The sequence below is a fragment of the Salmo salar genome, chromosome ssa19 (assembly GCF_905237065.1).
Source record: "Salmo salar chromosome ssa19, Ssal_v3.1, whole genome shotgun sequence".
Lineage (NCBI taxonomy): Eukaryota > Metazoa > Chordata > Actinopteri > Salmoniformes > Salmonidae > Salmo > Salmo salar.
The window spans coordinates 53,854,305-53,872,731 of record NC_059460.1 but is presented as its reverse complement, the minus strand read 5'-3'; the positions used below and the strand labels follow the sequence as shown (position 1 = coordinate 53,872,731).

Here is an 18,427-nt window from a genome sequence, read left to right as displayed (position 1 = left end):
ATGGTCCTTGTCTTGTCGTAGTTGGCGTGTTTACAAGTAGGCTACAACCTCTACTGTAGTTTTCTCTGTATTATGGAAGATTAGTTGATTGTTTATGCAAGGTTTGAAGTCTACATTTGAGAAAAGGAGTTATTAGTAAGGAGGGGATGGTGTGGTAGACTGGCTGGTGTCTGTTGGGGGAGGGTATTGTGTTTGAAGGTTAGTATGCATGATCTATTGACGTTAGGGAGGGTGGGTGAATATAGTACCTTGTTTGAGCGTGTATTGATGGGGACAAAGTAGTAAACTGTTGGCTAATCACTGACTACTGTGTGTCATCGAGACTAATCCTGCTGCTGCTGATTAATCCTGCTGACCATGACACCAGCTTTAGTAGTACAGAGCCTTTAGACCCATTGGATGACAACTTTCAGCCTGGAATAAGCTGAAGGCCAACATCATCTGACTTTGAACCAAGCCAGGACAGCCAAGGGTATTTATGAAAGCACAATATCATCTTGATTAAACAAAATCACCAATACACTAAACTGTCTACAAGACAAGTGCTCCTCAAATGTTTCACACCCTTGCAATCAGTTATTTGGCATGGGGGGAGAGTAGCCCAATATTGGACTAAAGGAGGCTAGTGTTACTCTTTAGTCCAAGGACCTTACATGTTCTGTTTAAAGTGTGAATTGGCTCTGGAAGCTAAAACAGCCAAATACTCCATCTATACGTGAATCGATTCTCAATTGCTGTACAGTTCTAGAAACATAAATCCCTATACTTTCATATCACAATAATTTCACAAATGCAAAATACACACTTACTGTTTTAACCTGTTTTAACACAGCTGCAGCCAACATTAGTTTTCAGTGACAACACGTTTGTGGCGTCTGTCTTCCATTTACACACAGATGTTTAAAGACACCGATAGCTAATTAGCACAGGTAGACCTAACTCTATAAAGGTGTGAATCAATTTAACCTATTGTATTTTTAACATTATTTCTCGCCGATATGAAAGATAAGGTCCTTATGCTTCCAAAACCGTACTGCAAGCAATGCGTGTTAATGTTCAGACTGAGCGTCAAGGCTCTTAACAAATCTCCCCCTTACAGAAGACACCTTCGTCCAATTACTTTTATATGTAATAGAACTAAGAGTCATGGGCTAGGGGGAGAGGGGCGGTTAGTATACTGTTCTAGCCTATTCACTCTATTATTGGCAGTGCTTGTCTACTCAACTGCACAACTGTAGGTGCACATGCACAACAATACAGGACTAGACTGTCTACAAGTCAAACCCCCCTCAAACTTTCACATCTTTGCTAACAGCCCATCTCAATGCCCCATTGACTTTAAGTGTAAAAAAAACACCAGTCTACTGTACCCTTTTTTTGTTTATAGATTAACATGGTTTATTGTATGGTTACACATTCTCATGATCAGTCTTCATGTCTTTTCAAGGAGACTTGCAGTATATATAAATCATCTGCAAGAGGTCGAAGCAGTGGGTGGTGAAGAACATCACCACAGCGCCAAAGCCTGCTAAACCAGCTGCCATTACCCAACACAAGAAGACATTCAGCACAAGAACATTCTGGAACCTGCCTGGAACATTCAACCAACAGATCATCCATATTCAGTTTGACTGATGTAGTATAATATAGAATGCCTAGTATGCTCACAACTGCATTGTGGTATAGTTATTGCTAGCTGTTGAACATATGTATATAATGGTGTTTTATATATATTTTTTTACAAGTGACTAAATGATTCCAGCTGCATCCGAAACCAATAGTGTTGACTTTAAATTCATTGTGATATTCAGGAAATGTACTTGGGTAAACTAGCTTCATTCAATATTACTGCTAAAACAAATGATGAAGGGAGTTGGTGTATCATTTAAACTTTCATTTGTTGGCAAGTAAACATGTTTCAATAAAACAGATTTGTCTTCAAGACAAAATGTATTTGCTCTGGAGACCAAGGTGAGTTTACATGCAGGAAGTTATGGCAATGTATGACATACTGTATATACAGTAGGAAAAAAATATACGAATGCTTATAATAAATACTACAGTTTTACAATGGGAATACTTGCATACAGTGGCTTCAAAGTATTTACACCCTTGATTTTTCCACATTTTATTGTGTTACAGCCTGAATTGAAAATGTATTACATTTATATATATGTTGTCACTGGCCTACACACAATATCCCATAATGTCAAAGTGGAATTATGTTTTTAGAGATTTTTCACAAATGTCTAAAAAAAGCTGAAATGTCTTAAGTCAATAAGTATTCAACCCCTTTATGGCAAACCTAAATAAGATGCACTATGCAGAAATCGCTCTGCCATTTCCTGGATGCTAAAATTCTACGACCAATTTCAGTTTGTGGCAAAACAAGCAAGAGAATGCAGGAGTGCAGAGAATCATTGTACCATCTAAACCACTGAAATATCTGTTTTGAAGCTGGTGTACAAAACCAAAAGACTCAAAATGAAACTTAAGAACGGGAAGCGTCTTAGATTTGCTTTCAATGAGAATGACAGATCTATAACTCACATTTCTAATAGGATTTGGTCGGGTCGCCCAAAAAGTTAGGTTGCAGCTTTAACAATTCACATATTAAGTTTAATGGACTCACTGTTCGCAATAATAGTGTTTAACATAATTGTTTAATGAATACCTCATCTCTGTACCCCACACATACAATTATCTGTAAGTCCCTCAGTCGAGCAGTGAATTTCAAACAGATTCAACAACAAAAAACAGGTTTTCCAATGCCTCGCAAAGGGCAGCTACTGGTAGATGTGTAAAAAAAAACATATTGAATATCCCTTTGAGCATGGTGAAGTTTATTAATTACACGTTTGGATAACAAGTGTAATAACTCTCTTGAGTCATCAACTTCTTTAAATCCAAGTGGTATTGTCTGTGAGAGAAAGACGAAAACACTTTGACATTCATGGGCAATCACTGTACCATCTGTATTCTTGCTGTAGCAGCATGGTGTAGGACACGAGACATCCAACAGACACGTTAGCTAGCTAGCTTCAACACAGCGGTATAGTTATTTCAAGACTAGAGTCATAAAGCCAGTCATTCCTTTACTCTCCAACATCATCATCCAAACATTTCTCTAGTTTTGCTCCTAATGAGAGGCACTGAGGCTAGCTATAACGTTAGACTACAGTATATTTTAGGTATAGCTAAACTTGACTAGCTTGGCTTGTAGTGGTACTAACAAGCTCCGAATCAATCACCAAATGGTACTGTACTGAACAACACTGCCTCATGTAAAAATATAGGTTATATTGCTAGCTAACAGCAGCAAAATGACTCATTTGCCCTCCTGATTCCTGATCCATCTGGTTTAGGCTGCCGCCGCTGCTTGCTGGTCTCGCAATTATTTTTATCGCTGTCTCAACACGTCTTCAATGTATTCCGGTTAACATAAATAGGGCTGTCTGTAGGGGTTGGAACCGGTTCAGGGAACAGAACGGAAAACCATCAAATACGTTTTCAAAAAGAACAAACATGGATCCTGGAATGAAAGTGACCCATACTGTTCAGAAACAGTACCGTTATTTTTAGAAGCATGGGAACCGGTTAATAACGTTATTTTATTTTCCAGGCATTTCTTTCTACTCCCAGAACAAAACGCAACAAAGCACCTATGCAAAGCCACCACTCTCACTCAGAAACGTATTCCATTGTCTGTCTGCCTGCAAGCTGAAAATCTTTGCCTGTGCGTGTTTAAACTATCTGCCCCCCGAACCACAGGTTACTGATGTTACGTTGACGCTTTATTCAGAATATATAGATTTTTTATTAACTTGAGAAGAATTCATAAACTTTTTCAATGCTGGTTAAGGATATTATAGGCCTAGGTTTCACGTTGGATTTATTAACTACAGAAAGGTAAGACGTGTTTTTAATTCTGGTGCCACTCTGCACACGAACGCTTGCTTGCTCAAGCTTGTTAACTAGCTAGCTCAAAGGACATTCAACGTTTCCCCATAGAAGCCGCTCCTCCTAGGTGTAATTCTGTGGACCTAATCCATATAATGCATGTCATAACAAATGCCCAGTGCTTCAAGCCTCCCCAAACCCACTGGTCTGTCCATCATGCACGTAAACAACTAGCTTGCCTGCTGTATACGCACTGATTGGTGAAGTCATTTAATGACCTAAATATAAAAAAATAAAAAACTGTTAAATTCAGCAGGCTCAATCAAACAATGACGTCTCCTGGCACGAAAAAAATGTATAATACAGCTATAGCGCATAATTATGTCTGAAACACCCTCTCATCGCTCATAATTATGTAGGGAGACACACCTCAAGTGGCAAAACACCTCAAATAGTGTCTAGCGGTGAAGTTTCCCTTTAATATCAATTTTATACAGTATGTAATGCATTTTGTTAGCCCTTGCTGTAAGTCGTCCTGGACAAGAATGTATACTAGTAAATAACTTACATTTAACAGTAGCTGACAAGCCATAGACTATCTTTATTGCCCAGCCACTTGGAATCAAAATCACTGTTCAAATCAAAAAGCTCCAGTCCACTCCACCTCCAGCCCTGTGTCCTGCAGAGGAGCCATTATATTATGTCTAACCTATTTGATTGAAGGTCAAGATGGAAAGAGCCCCTCTGCAAATTGAATTGCTTGAGTGATGATGAGGTTGTTTGAGGGCAATGGTTACAATGGATTTTTGACTGTTACTTTTGTGTGCCAGTGCCCCCTGTAATGCCAGTCTGGTCACCCAACCTAGCTTCAAACCCAGCTTGCTAATAGAGTGGTTTAAAAAACAGTGAATGCTTGATCTTTGACCTATTTTAACAAGCGGCTTAGACAGGGTTAACATACTTAGGTTTACCGTCTTTAACCCCTGAATGACTTTGTCAACCTTTGAAACCTAGACAGGTTCATTTTGCAGTTGGTTTGAGTTAGTTCACTACAGAGCTGTAGAATGGGGCTTGTTTTCAGATGAAATTCGTTTGTTTTTCTGTTCTGTCAAGAGATAACTATTTCTCAATTCTGAAACATAAACACAGCTGTCCTTGAACAACTGAAACTCAGCTTTAGTTAGGCTGAGGAAAATGTATATACTGTAATCAAAGCATTATTGTATTATTCCAATTTTAGGTAATTGCCTGACTTTCGGGCGCATAATCCTGACTCAGTCACGCCATCCATAAGCTTTGTATAGATTGTGCTTCCTTAATTATATAAAATAAGACAAAGCCTTATGTTACGTTACATTTCAGCCTTTTCTCAACTCACAATGAAATGGGATGGACTAAGGTTGAGTTTAAGCCAGATGTGTCTTTTACAGAGCACCATAGAATCCCATCTGCTAGTGGTGCATGTAAACCAATGTGCTTAATTCATGGCATCTTACTGGCAACCAAATTAACACCCTCTCATGGCATAACGAAGGACTTAACTCAAGTTTCTTGACTTGTGCAGCTGCTGGCTATCTGTTGACGTGTGTCCCTGTGTCCCCTGTCCTGTCCCCTAGCCGGAGGACATAGGTCAGTCTCCCGTGGTCCCTACGTCGGACGGAGACAAGGTGGATCTGGAGGCCTTCAGTGAGTTCACCAAGATCATCACCCCTGCCATCACCCGCGTTGTCGACTTTGCCAAAAAACTGCCCATGTTCTCGGAGGTAAAGCCCTGTGTGTGTGGGCGTGGAATGTAAGCCCCCTCAGCACACTGTATGAATCACAGCACATCTAAGGAATACACACACCACAATGAAATGCAATAGGAACTTTGAGTGAATATTGTCACCTTGAATACATTACGTTTATGCATATGTATAATGTGCATGATGTACATTTTCTCCGACGATGCCCTGAGGAACAACGTCACAGGACAAACAAAATGGCTGAATGGGTAAATGTAGACTGCTGCTGATATAACATTATTTTACATACACTACACACGAAGCCTACACCACTGCAGTTGGAAAGTATGTAGACTTACGTAAATGTCCTTTGAAATTCCAATCAAAGAATGGAGAAGTGCCTTCAAGTTAATGTTGTTTACATTCCTTAACCGTCTCTCTTGCTCTCCCTTTCTCCTCCTTTCTCTCTCTGAACTGAAAATGACATGAACAGGCTGCTACCTTGTGGGGACATACAATTAATTCCCATTCAAAATCCTATTTTCCTTAACCCTAACCTTAACCCAAAAACCTAACCTTACCCCCAAACCTAACCCTAAAACTAACCCTAGCTCCTAACCATAAACGTAATTCTAACCTTAACCCTAAAACCCTTAGAAATAGCATTTGACCTTGTGGGGACCAACAAAATGTCCCCATTTGGTCAAATTGATGTTTGTTTACCCTAAGCATAAAATAGCCTTTTTAGTAAAAGTAGTAAAACCACACACACACACACACACACACACACACACACACACACACACACACACACCTCTGTGCTATCTTACTATTTGATGAAAATCTATGAATTTATATTGGTGTACAATTCAGTCTATTACTGTGACCGACCAATAAACCCTGCTATTGCTCTCACGTCTTTTCCCTCCCTCCCTCTTTCCTCTCCTCCGTCCAGCTGCCTTGTGAGGACCAGATCATCCTATTGAAAGGCTGCTGTATGGAGATCATGTCACTGCGTGCCGCCGTGCGCTACGACCCAGAGAGCGAGACGCTGACCCTTAGTGGCGAGATGGCGGTCAAGCGGGAGCAGTTGAAGAACGGCGGCCTGGGCGTGGTGTCGGACGCCATCTTCGACCTGGGCAAGAGCCTGGCGCAGTTCAACCTGGACGACACGGAGGTGGCGCTGCTGCAGGCCGTGCTGCTCATGAGCTCAGGTGAGGACGGGGTCAAGGGTCAATGGCCAGAGGTCAACTGAGGTCATTCAGGTCAGAGAGGATTCAGGCCGAGTTCCAAATCCACCCCCTAGCCACTACTACCTAGGCACTTTGTGTGGATCTGAAGGAACTATAAGTAAGTATAAATAAAATCTGCTGTAATATTAGCTGAAAACAACTTGGCCTACATCTTTCCCTCTGATAGGCTAGGTGGAATCTTACCCCCTCCGTTTACTGACACTTTTTTTTCCTCCCTCCCGTTGCCCTCGGCCACAGACCGCTCGGGCCTGACGAACATTGACAAGATCGAGAAATGCCAGGAGACCTACCTGCTGGCGTTTGAACACTACATCAACTACCGCAAGCACAACATTCCCCACTTCTGGCCCAAGCTGCTGATGAAGGTGACGGACCTGCGTATGATCGGGGCGTGCCACGCCAGCCGCTTCCTCCACATGAAGGTGGAGTGTCCAACGGAACTTTTCCCCCCGCTCTTCCTAGAGGTCTTCGAGGACCAGGAAGTGTGAGTGGCGCCCCCCGCTGCCGAGGAGGAAGTAGTGGGGCGACTTGAGGCATCTTGGGAAAGGACGGGATGTTTTTCTGAAGCTGGGAAGGATTTTGGCAGGACTTGTGTTTTTCCGACATTTAAATGGTAAACAACAAACAACGCAACCAGCAGCAGGAGTCAAACAAACAGGATTTTCATTTTTTAACCAACCACCTCTTCATACCTGTTTTTGGGAATCAGTTTGGCGGCCCTCCCTGTCTGAGCACGATGTTTTATCCAGTGGGAGTTGCAGCCCTTTGCCAAGGCGAACACACACAGACGCACACACTCTGGCTCCCCTCTCAGAGCCCTATTGGAGGCACCTCAGTTGTCACACATTGCCACTAGATTGTGGTCTTTGCAGGCTTGCACCTGTTTGAATTTATGGCAACCATCTTTTAAAACTGGTCAGTTAATTATACTCTCCGAATTAGTGTAAGACAATAATTCAGGAGACACGTCACTGACAACACACCGGGACACACACATAGGTACTGAGTGTGCCATATAGCTCCTACCGTAGAGCAGAGCTACAAGTACCTACAATCACGCCTGAACACAACTGAGCCATTTTCAGACTGGACCGTGAGCATGTTTTTAACCAAGTCAGGTGCTGTATTATAAGGGTACTCCAGTTGTCTGAATGTGTAAAAGTACAGACCATGGCTCCGTATCTACCTTTGGTTCTGTCATTAGGCCAGTGCCTGTGACTGGCACTCTCTCAAACCCACACACACACTGGGCAGACCTGCCTTGTCATTGCCTGTGCTTCTGGTGCCAACAGTAGACCCTCTCATGAATGACAATTGAGCCCTTTTCTCTCCAAGGAAGGTCATAACAGTGAACAAAAGAGAGAAAGAAGGAGAGGCGCTACTGGCAGGAGTTCTCAGAGGAGGGGGGGAGAGAGGGGAGGAGTAGGGGAGAGAGAGATAAAAAATATAGATTTAATAGCTGGCAACCAGATTCAGTGCCTGGAGACTGAACAGCATCCTGAATAAACACACACACACACACACACACACACACACACACACACACACACACACACACACACACACACACACACACACCTACCCTCAGAAACTCAAAAGCCTTATTTACTGTATACACTGCTGTGCTGTAGCCCTGACCTGCAGGGTAAGTAAGTCTGAATCCGCGCCTGTGTGACTCAGCTCAGTATGGCCCCTCCAGGCTTCCATACTCAGTCGTCGTTACTGTAGGGGTCACTGAGAAAGGGCAAGGCCAATGACGGCTGCCATTTACCTCAAAGTGGGCACACCCTCAAGGCTGGGGCGACGCCAGGCTCTACCTCACCTCTGGATACAGGGCAGCTGCCCCCAGCCTCCTCCACACACACACACACACACTTTTAAGGATACTCAACAAACACACATAGGCACGTGTGCATGGGTGTGAACTCGTGGGTGTGAACTCGTAGGCACAAGTACATTAAGACAAATCACACAAACACAGGATACACATTCTCAGTGTTATCACTCAGACAAAAGGAAATGCCACTGAAGACAGGAGGGCCTGCCTTTCCCTACGGTCACTTATCTCTTTTTCGGGGGAGGGGAGGATGGTAACCATTATGTCCAGCTTTTCTCTTTTTGTTATGTGGGACCAAGTTTCTCTTTTTGGAATTTGGAATCACTCTTTTTTTTCTGTTGAAACGGAAGCAAATAAATCACGTGACGGAGTACAATGGACAGTCCAGCTGTCGCCCTGGAAGAGGAGCGATACACCGTGAGGAAGCGGAGAACCCCAAGGTGGCCAGGCCGTAACTGGCTGTGTTTACCACTGTTTTTGAGGAAAAAAAGTTCAAATACAACCTATTTTTATTGAATGCCAAGCAGTAGTTTTTGAACGAGTGAACGAGGTGGAGGGAGGGAGGGGCGGAGGGATGAATGGATGGATGGATGGATGGGTTTCAGCACCCCAGGAGCATGTGGATGAACGCCTGAAGACGCGGAGCGACGGGCGGGACCAGGATGGTGGGTACTCATAGCAGATGGCCAAGCGTCGCTGCCTCGACCTCAACCACCGTAGGAGGAGTCAACCAAGAAATCCACTGTAAGCAGACCTCAGACCGCTCTGGTGGAGCAGCCAGAGTCCCCTCCCACCGTGCCCCACCCTCCCACTCCACTAGTTTACCCACCCCCGGCCCTGGCCCAAGCCATGCTGGTCGGGGTTTTGCACTACTGCAGTGGTCCAAACCCCTCTCCCCACCCTCATCAGCAACTACACAACCTAGCCCCAACTCATCTGTCAGTCATGCACCTTCCTCTGGGAGTCCTGGCCTACTCTAAGGGAGGCCCACTGGGACGGGGCTCACAACCAACCCCGTCACATTGTCAGTATTAAATCAACAGCCTTCCTCCAACCCTCACCCACTGGGCAGGAGGCCACCGGTTTGTCTCTCACACACTCTCCTCTCAGCATAGGCCCTGTGCCACATTACACACCCCTGGCTCCAAGTCTACCCGGATCCACCCCAGTACATACTCCTTCCCCTGGCCTACCACCCATCCTCCCCACCCAGTGTAGGAGGCCTTCGGTAGGCCTGAAAAATGGACACCAAACGGAATCTAGGCCTCTCCCTTGTGAGACAAGGATGGCCATAGCAGCTCACTTAGGGTGGCGTCGCCGAATGAATGTGAACAGCGAAGCAGCAGTGGGAGCGAGTGAACGAGAGAGTAGGAGAGAGCGAAGGGAAGGGAGCGGGACAGAGAGACTTCCTTCCATCCTTCATCTGGCATGGGTTAGAGGGGGATCGTCGCCCGTTGTCGAAGCACCGTTTGTGAACTTGGAGAAGGGGGAGATGGCAGTATATCAGATGGTCTCCCCCTTTACTCCCGCATTGTAACATTTAATCCCCCCCCCCTCATTTCCACAAATACCCCCTTCAGCTTTCCATAAGGAGAGCCACCAACTTTCAAATGGAGACGATCGGCAAGAGAAACAGAATCGGCACTCAATGGATTAAATTCCAAGCTTCTTTGAAAAAGAACCAATAACAGAAAAAAGTTATCGCAATAGTGATGTCCTTCATTCTCGTGAGCCGATTGGGTATGTGTGTGTGACAATAGGGGTTGAAATGCTGCTTTACCTTCTGAGGAAATTTTTTTGGGGGGGAAAAGTATATGATTATGAACCCAGAAAAGCGAAATGAGGAAAAAGATGACTTTAAAAAGACTCCTGAACAAAAGTTAAACGCTTGGAGATTAAGCAGTTTCTTTCTCTCTACATTTTATCTCAATGTTCTTTTTTGTTGATGTTTGTTTGTTTATGACGCTTAGACTGCTCTGTGTAAAACGGAAAAAAGAACAGCTGTAGTCACTTTTTGACGCAGTGTAACGTAGACAGAAATGTCACTTATTTTTCACATCACCTATAGTTTGTGTTGACTTCTCTGTTGTCTGTGTATTTGTCCGATTGTCCGTCCCTTTTATCAAGAGGAATTTACAACAAAACAAAAACAGGAATATTTTCTTTTTATATATATTTTGTTTCCTTTTTTTATGAAAGAAGACTTTGGAGAAAAAAAATCACAAACAGGAAAAATAATGCAACCCAAAAAAATATATATATTATGAAACACAATCTTCTCATACCTCACACAACACAAAACTCAAATGAACTTGGGAGGAGTGATGATTCACGGGCGCATGTGGAAGTGCGCAAAAAGATATGTGCTTGTGGCCCGTGCGCATATGCAGTGATTACAGAAGACTTACCCTCAAGCCTTTGCGCTTGCTACCTATTAAATTGGTTCTAGGAGGATTGTGGATAGGATACCTAACATTAGTAAAGTCTTGCATCATCATCAGATGCTGAAATGGATTGCTGGCTGGCAGTTGGCCACACCCAGATATATCCAGGACCATAGATAGTGAAGCCAAATGTGAATGGCCCAGAGCTTGGGGGAAGTATTTTGTAATGGCTGAGTGCTCTATGGTATTGAATGTAGCTGACAGGACGGGGCTGGATTTGAGCCCGGCACCCACAACCTCACTTCCGCTCACCAGCAGAATGGATGGTGGTGTCACATCGACGTTACACACAAACAAACTGAGAATATTGCCCATCTGCAAGGTGCAATACTTTTTCACCCCTCTCCCAAAAAACTGTTTCTGTTTGATTTTTATTTTGTTTGATTTTGGCCATAACCAAGGATGTAAATACAGAAAATGAAATATGAAAAACCATTATATGTAAAATCATATGCAACACTCACAGACTGGATGTTGAAGCTTGAGCACTTCCTTGCCAGCTCCTGCATCCCGCCATCTTGTAAAGTAAGAAAAGAAATTATTGCAACGTATATTAATGCTTCATACATCTGTGTGTGTGCTTGTGTGTGCACTCTCACATGTCGACCCATATTCAAAATTACCCCATGACTTTATTAATCTGACCCTGTGCCTCTTGTTCTTAGAAAAGAGATAGCTAGCCATCCCTACAGTATGTCCTGGCAACATATCTTAACCCTTTATACAGTCACGGCTACAATGTGTGTCTACCTACAACAGACTGGTCTCTCCAGGTTAATGATGAGAGTGGGTAGTAGCCACAGTAGGAAGAGGATGTGGTGGTGGTGGTGGGGGGGGGGGTTAGTGACCTTAAACAGTGGTTCTCAACTGGTTTTGTCCCGGGACCCAAATTGAATCCGGTAGTCTCACTTGCGACCCAATATTTGCATCGCGAAAAATAATTGCCAACATACAATCTGGAAAACAATTATATGACGAGAACAACATCCCCCACCTCTTTCATTGTCAATAATACAATTTTGCTCATATTCTTGATGAAGAATGTTAATTAACTCACTGTCTTGAGACCACAAAATCAACCAAAATAGTGCTGCTAATAGCTCTATATTGAAAATACTGTGATTGAAGAAAACATTTTCAGAGATTAAATTATTTACGCATTTAAATGCATTATCACATTTTCTACCTGGTTTAAGTCGTTTAAGTTCAGACTGGAGTACTTATTTCTTTTTATAAAAACCATTTGAGAATCGCTGATCTAAAGTCCTTAAATAACAACGGGTAGGGGAATGTCAAGACTTCACTAATATTCCCAATATATCAGCTTGCCTGGCTACTGCCCGCTACATTCATTTAGGAAAGCCCATTTAATGGAATCCCCCAACACCCCTGTCCTTTCATCAGCTGTCTTATCATGGTTCAGTCCAACAGGTTGACACATGGGAAGAGGGATAGGATTGTCTGTGATGTTTTGTTTTTTGGGGCTTTGTTTGCTCCACCTTTACCAAATGTAGAGTTTTGTGAAGACAAAAAAAGAAACGCAAGTAGCAAGACGTCTATGCAATTCCCCTCCAAACCCTCCAAAAGCGTGCTCCCTTTACTGGCGAGCCAGCCTGCCAGTCATGCTTATATTAAAGCGGTTTCAACCTGGTCTGGATTCCCCCAACTCAACTGCATGAATCCCAGTGATCCTTATTTGATCTGGGAGCAAAGACCCTTGCTACTCTATGCGTGCCGAGGCTCAGGGCTTTCAAGTGAATGGGCCCAGGTTTGACGGGATTCCCAAAGGCCCTGTCTTCACTCTCCAACCATGACCTAGCTCACCGGTTGGTGCCTGGGGACCAGCAAGCCCACTCGTTGAGATGGCAAAAGGACAAGTGGAGTTGGAAGGACACTGTTGATATCATAGAAGATTGGATAGAGTTGTGCTGTTGTAAACTGCTCCGGAATCTTTGTGTGCGTGCGTGCGTACGTACGTACGTGCATTGCTGTATCTGTGTTACAGTATATGTCTACATGATACAACACTCTCATGGTTCGGTGGATCGATTCAGTGCAACAAGGCCCATGCAGCCTCAGACGTGGCCATGAATTGTCTTTGTATTTTTCTTTTAGAAATTAGAGTGAAAAAACGAATCACTTGCATAGTTGAGCTTTAAAATATTGAATCTACCCAGTAAGCAAAATTACGTTGAAGAGATGTCGAGATTACGTATTTTCCAGACGTTGAAGTAAGGTTCATTTTCCATTCTGAATGAAAGTTGAAAATATGTAACATTATATAAATTATATAACAATAAATCAAATGAATATAGGGAAGAGGAGCCATCTGAAGATTGCAGCATAGATTATTTAATATTTCTTCCACCGGTCACATGCGTTTATGTTAGCTTGATGTTCCAAGCATTCCAACCTACAGAATAAAGCAGCAGACCACGGTTACAGAAATATTATTTTCTTGCTATGACTGTGATATGTTGTTGTTTATCTACCTTAGTTGAATGCACTGACTGTAAGTCTGCGGAATGACCAAAATGTAAATGTTAAATGTAAAAACAGACACTTGCAAAGCATGCTGTGTGTTATTAGTAAATTTAGAACTGAACCTTTATTTAACTAGGCAAGTAAGTTAAGAACAAATTTTTATTTACAATGACGGCCTACCCTGGCCAAACCCAGACGACGCTGGGCCAATTGTGCACCTCACTATGGGATTCCCAATCACAGCCGGATGTGATACAGCCTGGATTCGAACCAGGGACTGCAGTGACGCCACTTGCACTGAGATGTAGTGCCTTAGACCGCTGCACCACTCTGGAGCCCTAATGACCTCCTCCCCCCCAAACAAGTACAAATTTGGCTGGTCCGGACCACACCTAATCTGAACAAATCATAGATGTCTAGGCTATGTTTCACAAGTTTGAACATAACAGTACGGTACAGCACAGTTCAGTACAGTAGCTACAGTACAGTTTAATTCAGTACAGTAGAGTACAGTTTAGTTCAGTAGAGTACATTAGAGTAATGTAGGGTAAAATACAGTATATTATACTGTACTATACTCTACTGTGCTGTACTCTACTGTACTAAACTATACTTTACCCTTTACTTTAATGTACTCTACTGTGCTCTACTGTATTTTACTGTACTGTACTTTTCTGTACTGTGCTCTGCTGTACTGTGCTCTCAACTTGTGAATTATAGATGTCTTTGATTGGTTCAGATTTGGTCCGGATCGGACAAAATCTGACGTATGGTGCTCAGTGGGAGGTGAGTGACGTACGTTGGTGAGATGCGAGTAACGTGCGATTGGCAGGATGGTCCAGACACCTGCAACTCGCGAGACACAAGCGAGTGCCCTGATGAACAAGCCAAGTCACCACATAAACAAGACCGCTTTAACTGGCTGTGCACTGACATAGCAGCATGTATGTAGTTGAGATGCACTCTCAGCAGCCTAGATTCTAAAGGCTGTCTGGAGAATATTATAGAAAAGTAGTCGTTGATTGTGTCAGCATGAAGACTTTAAATACACTGATTGCACCCGATAATGGCCAAATAGCGCTTACATTTGAATTGTTACTTTGAACTAGTTGAACCGTTATATAAGTGTTGCTGTAGCCTCGAAGCCACAGCTGGTGACAAAAAAAAAGTTTAACCAATGTTTCTGGGTAAGCTTTTAATGAAGTGAAATATCTGAGTGAGTGGTGCTGGTCTTGTCAGACCCTATTAGGTTGTTTACCGTGAGACAATATGAATTTGCATGGTTAGTTTTAACATGCACCCACCCATGAGAGTGTTGGCTAGAACACAGTGACCCATTCTACACACACACACACACACACACACGATCGCAGACACACACTTGTTTCCCGGACTGGATAAGAAAGCTATTGAAGGATTCTCTCAGGAAAAAATAAAATGTTCTAAATAAATGATGATAAACATTAGATGAACCACCATTGTTTGGCGAATCTGTTTTGCTCTCTGGATGGAGAATGTCATGGTATGTACTGTTTGCGTCCTGTTCTCCTGCTCTTTGGTTTTGGCTCGTTCCACGCAATCCCTTTGATATTTTAAGTATAAATTGTGCTCCAATATTGCATTTTTAAAAGCCTGTTATATTGAATTAAGTGCCCTTTAATATAGATCACATGGAGAATTAAATAAATCAGATTTTCCATATTAAAGTCTTGCTTGAGTGCCAAAATTCTGCAAGATGTGAGCTGAACTCTCATTTTAATAATTATTCCTATATATATATATATAAAAAATAAATATTGAACATTAATAGTCAAATCATAGTGTAAAAGCAGGTCAGCTGGTTTTACTCTGCCATTTTCTGTGGTGGAAAACTGACTTGGTTGAGCATAACACAACCCTGTTACCAATAGATAGACAGACTGGGCATGTTTTGACAAAAATAATTAAAAGCTTGAATTGAATTGCCCCTCCCTGTTGCACAGAACAAGCTTCCATTCCCCCTGTCTCAAGGGGATTCATGGTTGATTCAAGATGAAATTGTCAACCCTGTTATTTATTTGGAACTTAATAGGCACTTACTATGGTCATTTTAATTGAACCTTCTTTTTTTTTATGAAGTTGAACATGTGATCTTTATGACAGAAGGTGAACATTTTGTGAAATCCCCCCAAATAATTATACACTTCTCAAAAGGCACCGAATTGGTGGAACGACCCTTTTCCATTTTATTTCCCCATATCCTTTCTCCTACTGCAAAGAAACAGCACCATACCCTCATAGCTTTGTTAGACCCAAATGAGAGAATATTTCTGTGTGTGTTACTGTCTGTCTCTCTATCTGTCTGTTTCAGTGTGGGTGGGTGGCTGAACGTGGGTGCATGTGTTTACATGTTTGGTGATAAACACTGACAACATGTTTTCTGTATTTGGGACAGTATTTTCTGTATTTGGGACAGTTCCTTACCCCAAAACCAATTATGCCCTATGATCCAGAAGGAACATGTCCCACCTTTGCTTACTACACACAGAAACACATGCCGTGTATAAAATCAATTGTAACCACCACAGACAGTGGATTCCTGCTTGATATTCTGGTGTACGAGCTTACAGCTAAAGTGTAAGCAGCATTTCTCAGCTCCCCCACACAGTTGGCTAATGGTCCACATGAATGGCTTCCATCCAATATGGCAGCAATTCACCATCTGAGGAAATGCTTTGCTCCTGTGTCGTGACCTGTTCTATTGATGTGTGCTTAATGTCCAATACTTTGTGATCCATTGGAAGCTTGGTACGGCTCAAATTTGTTTGTGGTGGATGTGTGTACCACTGGGCACAGACATCAGTTCAACTTCTAGTTTTGATTTACATTTGGTTGAGTTGTCAACTAACGTGAATTTAACGTGAAATCAACCAACAAAATTCACCATGTCATTGGATTTAGGTTAAAAGTTGGGTGAAAAAATGACTGTACGTTGAGTCAACATCATCACCGAATTTTGGGGTTGAAATGATCTGAAAACAACTTTGATTCAACCCGTTTTTTCCCAGCAGGTTGTGTGTGTGTATGTACGTTGTGTGTTGCGTGTGTCCCTCTGCGTCTGTTTGGGTGTGCACGTGCCTCTGTGTGTGTTTTGGATGGTTGCCATGCTGACCAAGCACTGACCTGCTTTGTTCTCCCCAACTCCCTAAGCATCTTTTGAGGCCGCGGTACAAGACAGGTTTCTGTAAAACAGAGCCTTGTCATAGACTTCCATTATTATTTTCCTTGAAGAATGTAGCCAAGAGTGTTCAATAGGCTAGGCGGAGAGGGTTAGAGGGGGGCTTGGGAACCTTTAGGAGGTGTGTGCGGGGCTTGTAACTCGTGAGTGCAGAATGCGAGCAGGGTAATACTTAAGGGGCTCGGCTGAAACGACGTTCAGCTTGCAAGTGGAAAACAGACTGCTAATAGTGTTCCGTTTGCCCTGTCTTGTTTTGACCTCTAGGGGCATGGCAGGTGTTGAAACGGCTGCCTTATTGATTGCGTTTTGTATTGCTGCTCTGTGACAATGCACTGCGGTATTTTGTATAGAGATCGATAATTGGTGTGGGCGTTTATTGGTTTGCTTTGAGAAAATGCAGGTAATAGAGTTGGGAACTTGGGGGGAAATATGTTTTTCCAGCTTAGGTTTTTGGAGAATAACCTTATGAGGATATCGTTACAGAGGATTAGAACTGACTAGAGCCAACACCCCCGTGAAGGCAACTCTGATGCAACAGGCAACAAAAACTTCAGAGGGATCTATTGAAAACCATATTATGACATTTTAATCCTGCCAATGATAACTATGCTACAGGAAAGGGAGTTAGGAGTGTGTGTGTGTGTGTGTGTGTGTGTGTGTGTGCGTGTGTGTGTGTGCGCGTGTGCGTGGTCTAGAGAAAGAGGTTGGGCACGTACTTGTGTGCGACTTCATTTTGTGTTGTGAAGTGCATTGACTTTTAAAAGTCATGACTGTCTGGTGTCTATCAGTAAACCCTCCTCTAGATGTGCTTGAGTACAGTAGTATGTTGACCTATGGTCATTGAAAAGCACTATAACCCCTCTATCGCCCTTGGAGCTCCTCTCCTTGACCTGTGCTGTGACCTGCTCACTACCTCAGACATAGAGAGCTGTAAATATTATAACGCGTGAAGATCTATGAACGGGGGTGAAGCGATCGCTCTGGCGATCTCATCAGATTGGCCTGTATTGTGTCTGTTAACTACTGGACCAAATTGTTGCCAATGAATTATTAGCACTAACAGGTAACACCTTTAGGAGCTTTTGACGGCAGGTGATTACAGTTGGTGAATTGATTGGTCTGCATTATGCTGCTTGGACTACCTATGTGTGTACAATGTCTATTGAGGTGAATAATCGTGGAGATATTTTTGTAAAAGGTGTGGTGGAAAATATATCCCTAGGCAGCAAGGAATGTACAATTAATTAGCAAAAATATATATATATATATTAGAGAATTAGACATCTGTATGAATACATATGCAATGTTTGTCAGGTTGAAAACGGGTTTGATCGGTCAGGACTGCTCAGGTTTGAAAGTGAGGCCTCAAAGGGTGCTTTTCTTAACCCCTCCTTTTCCTATGCTGTCTCCTGTCTTTCCCATGGCACTGATCTGACATGTACACTCCTAGCGCAGATTACCCTGCAATCCCATCGGCCAATGCTCTACTAAAGCCTTGTATTGTATGCAAAGCCAGAGAAATGCTCTGTTAAGCTAGTTTTGAAATCCAGCAAGGGATCAAACGTTCT

At 42.9% G+C, this 18,427-nt stretch overlaps 1 protein-coding gene across 7 annotated transcripts in view; it reads left to right on the top strand.

The window, feature by feature from the left end:
- Positions 1-11,558, top strand: part of LOC106579329 (thyroid hormone receptor alpha) — a 154,155-nt gene extending 142,597 nt beyond the window's left edge. For all 7 annotated transcript variants that reach the window (XM_014159158.2, XM_014159155.2, XM_014159153.2 and 4 more), the window contains 3 exons: positions 5,517-5,663; positions 6,580-6,838; positions 7,115-11,558. In XM_014159158.2, the coding sequence (XP_014014633.1) occupies positions 5,517-5,663; positions 6,580-6,838; positions 7,115-7,365 (657 nt within the window). In that variant the 3' untranslated portion in view covers positions 7,366-11,558. The remainder of the gene's footprint in view (positions 1-5,516; positions 5,664-6,579; positions 6,839-7,114) is intronic.
- The last annotated feature ends 6,869 nt before the right edge of the window (positions 11,559-18,427 follow it).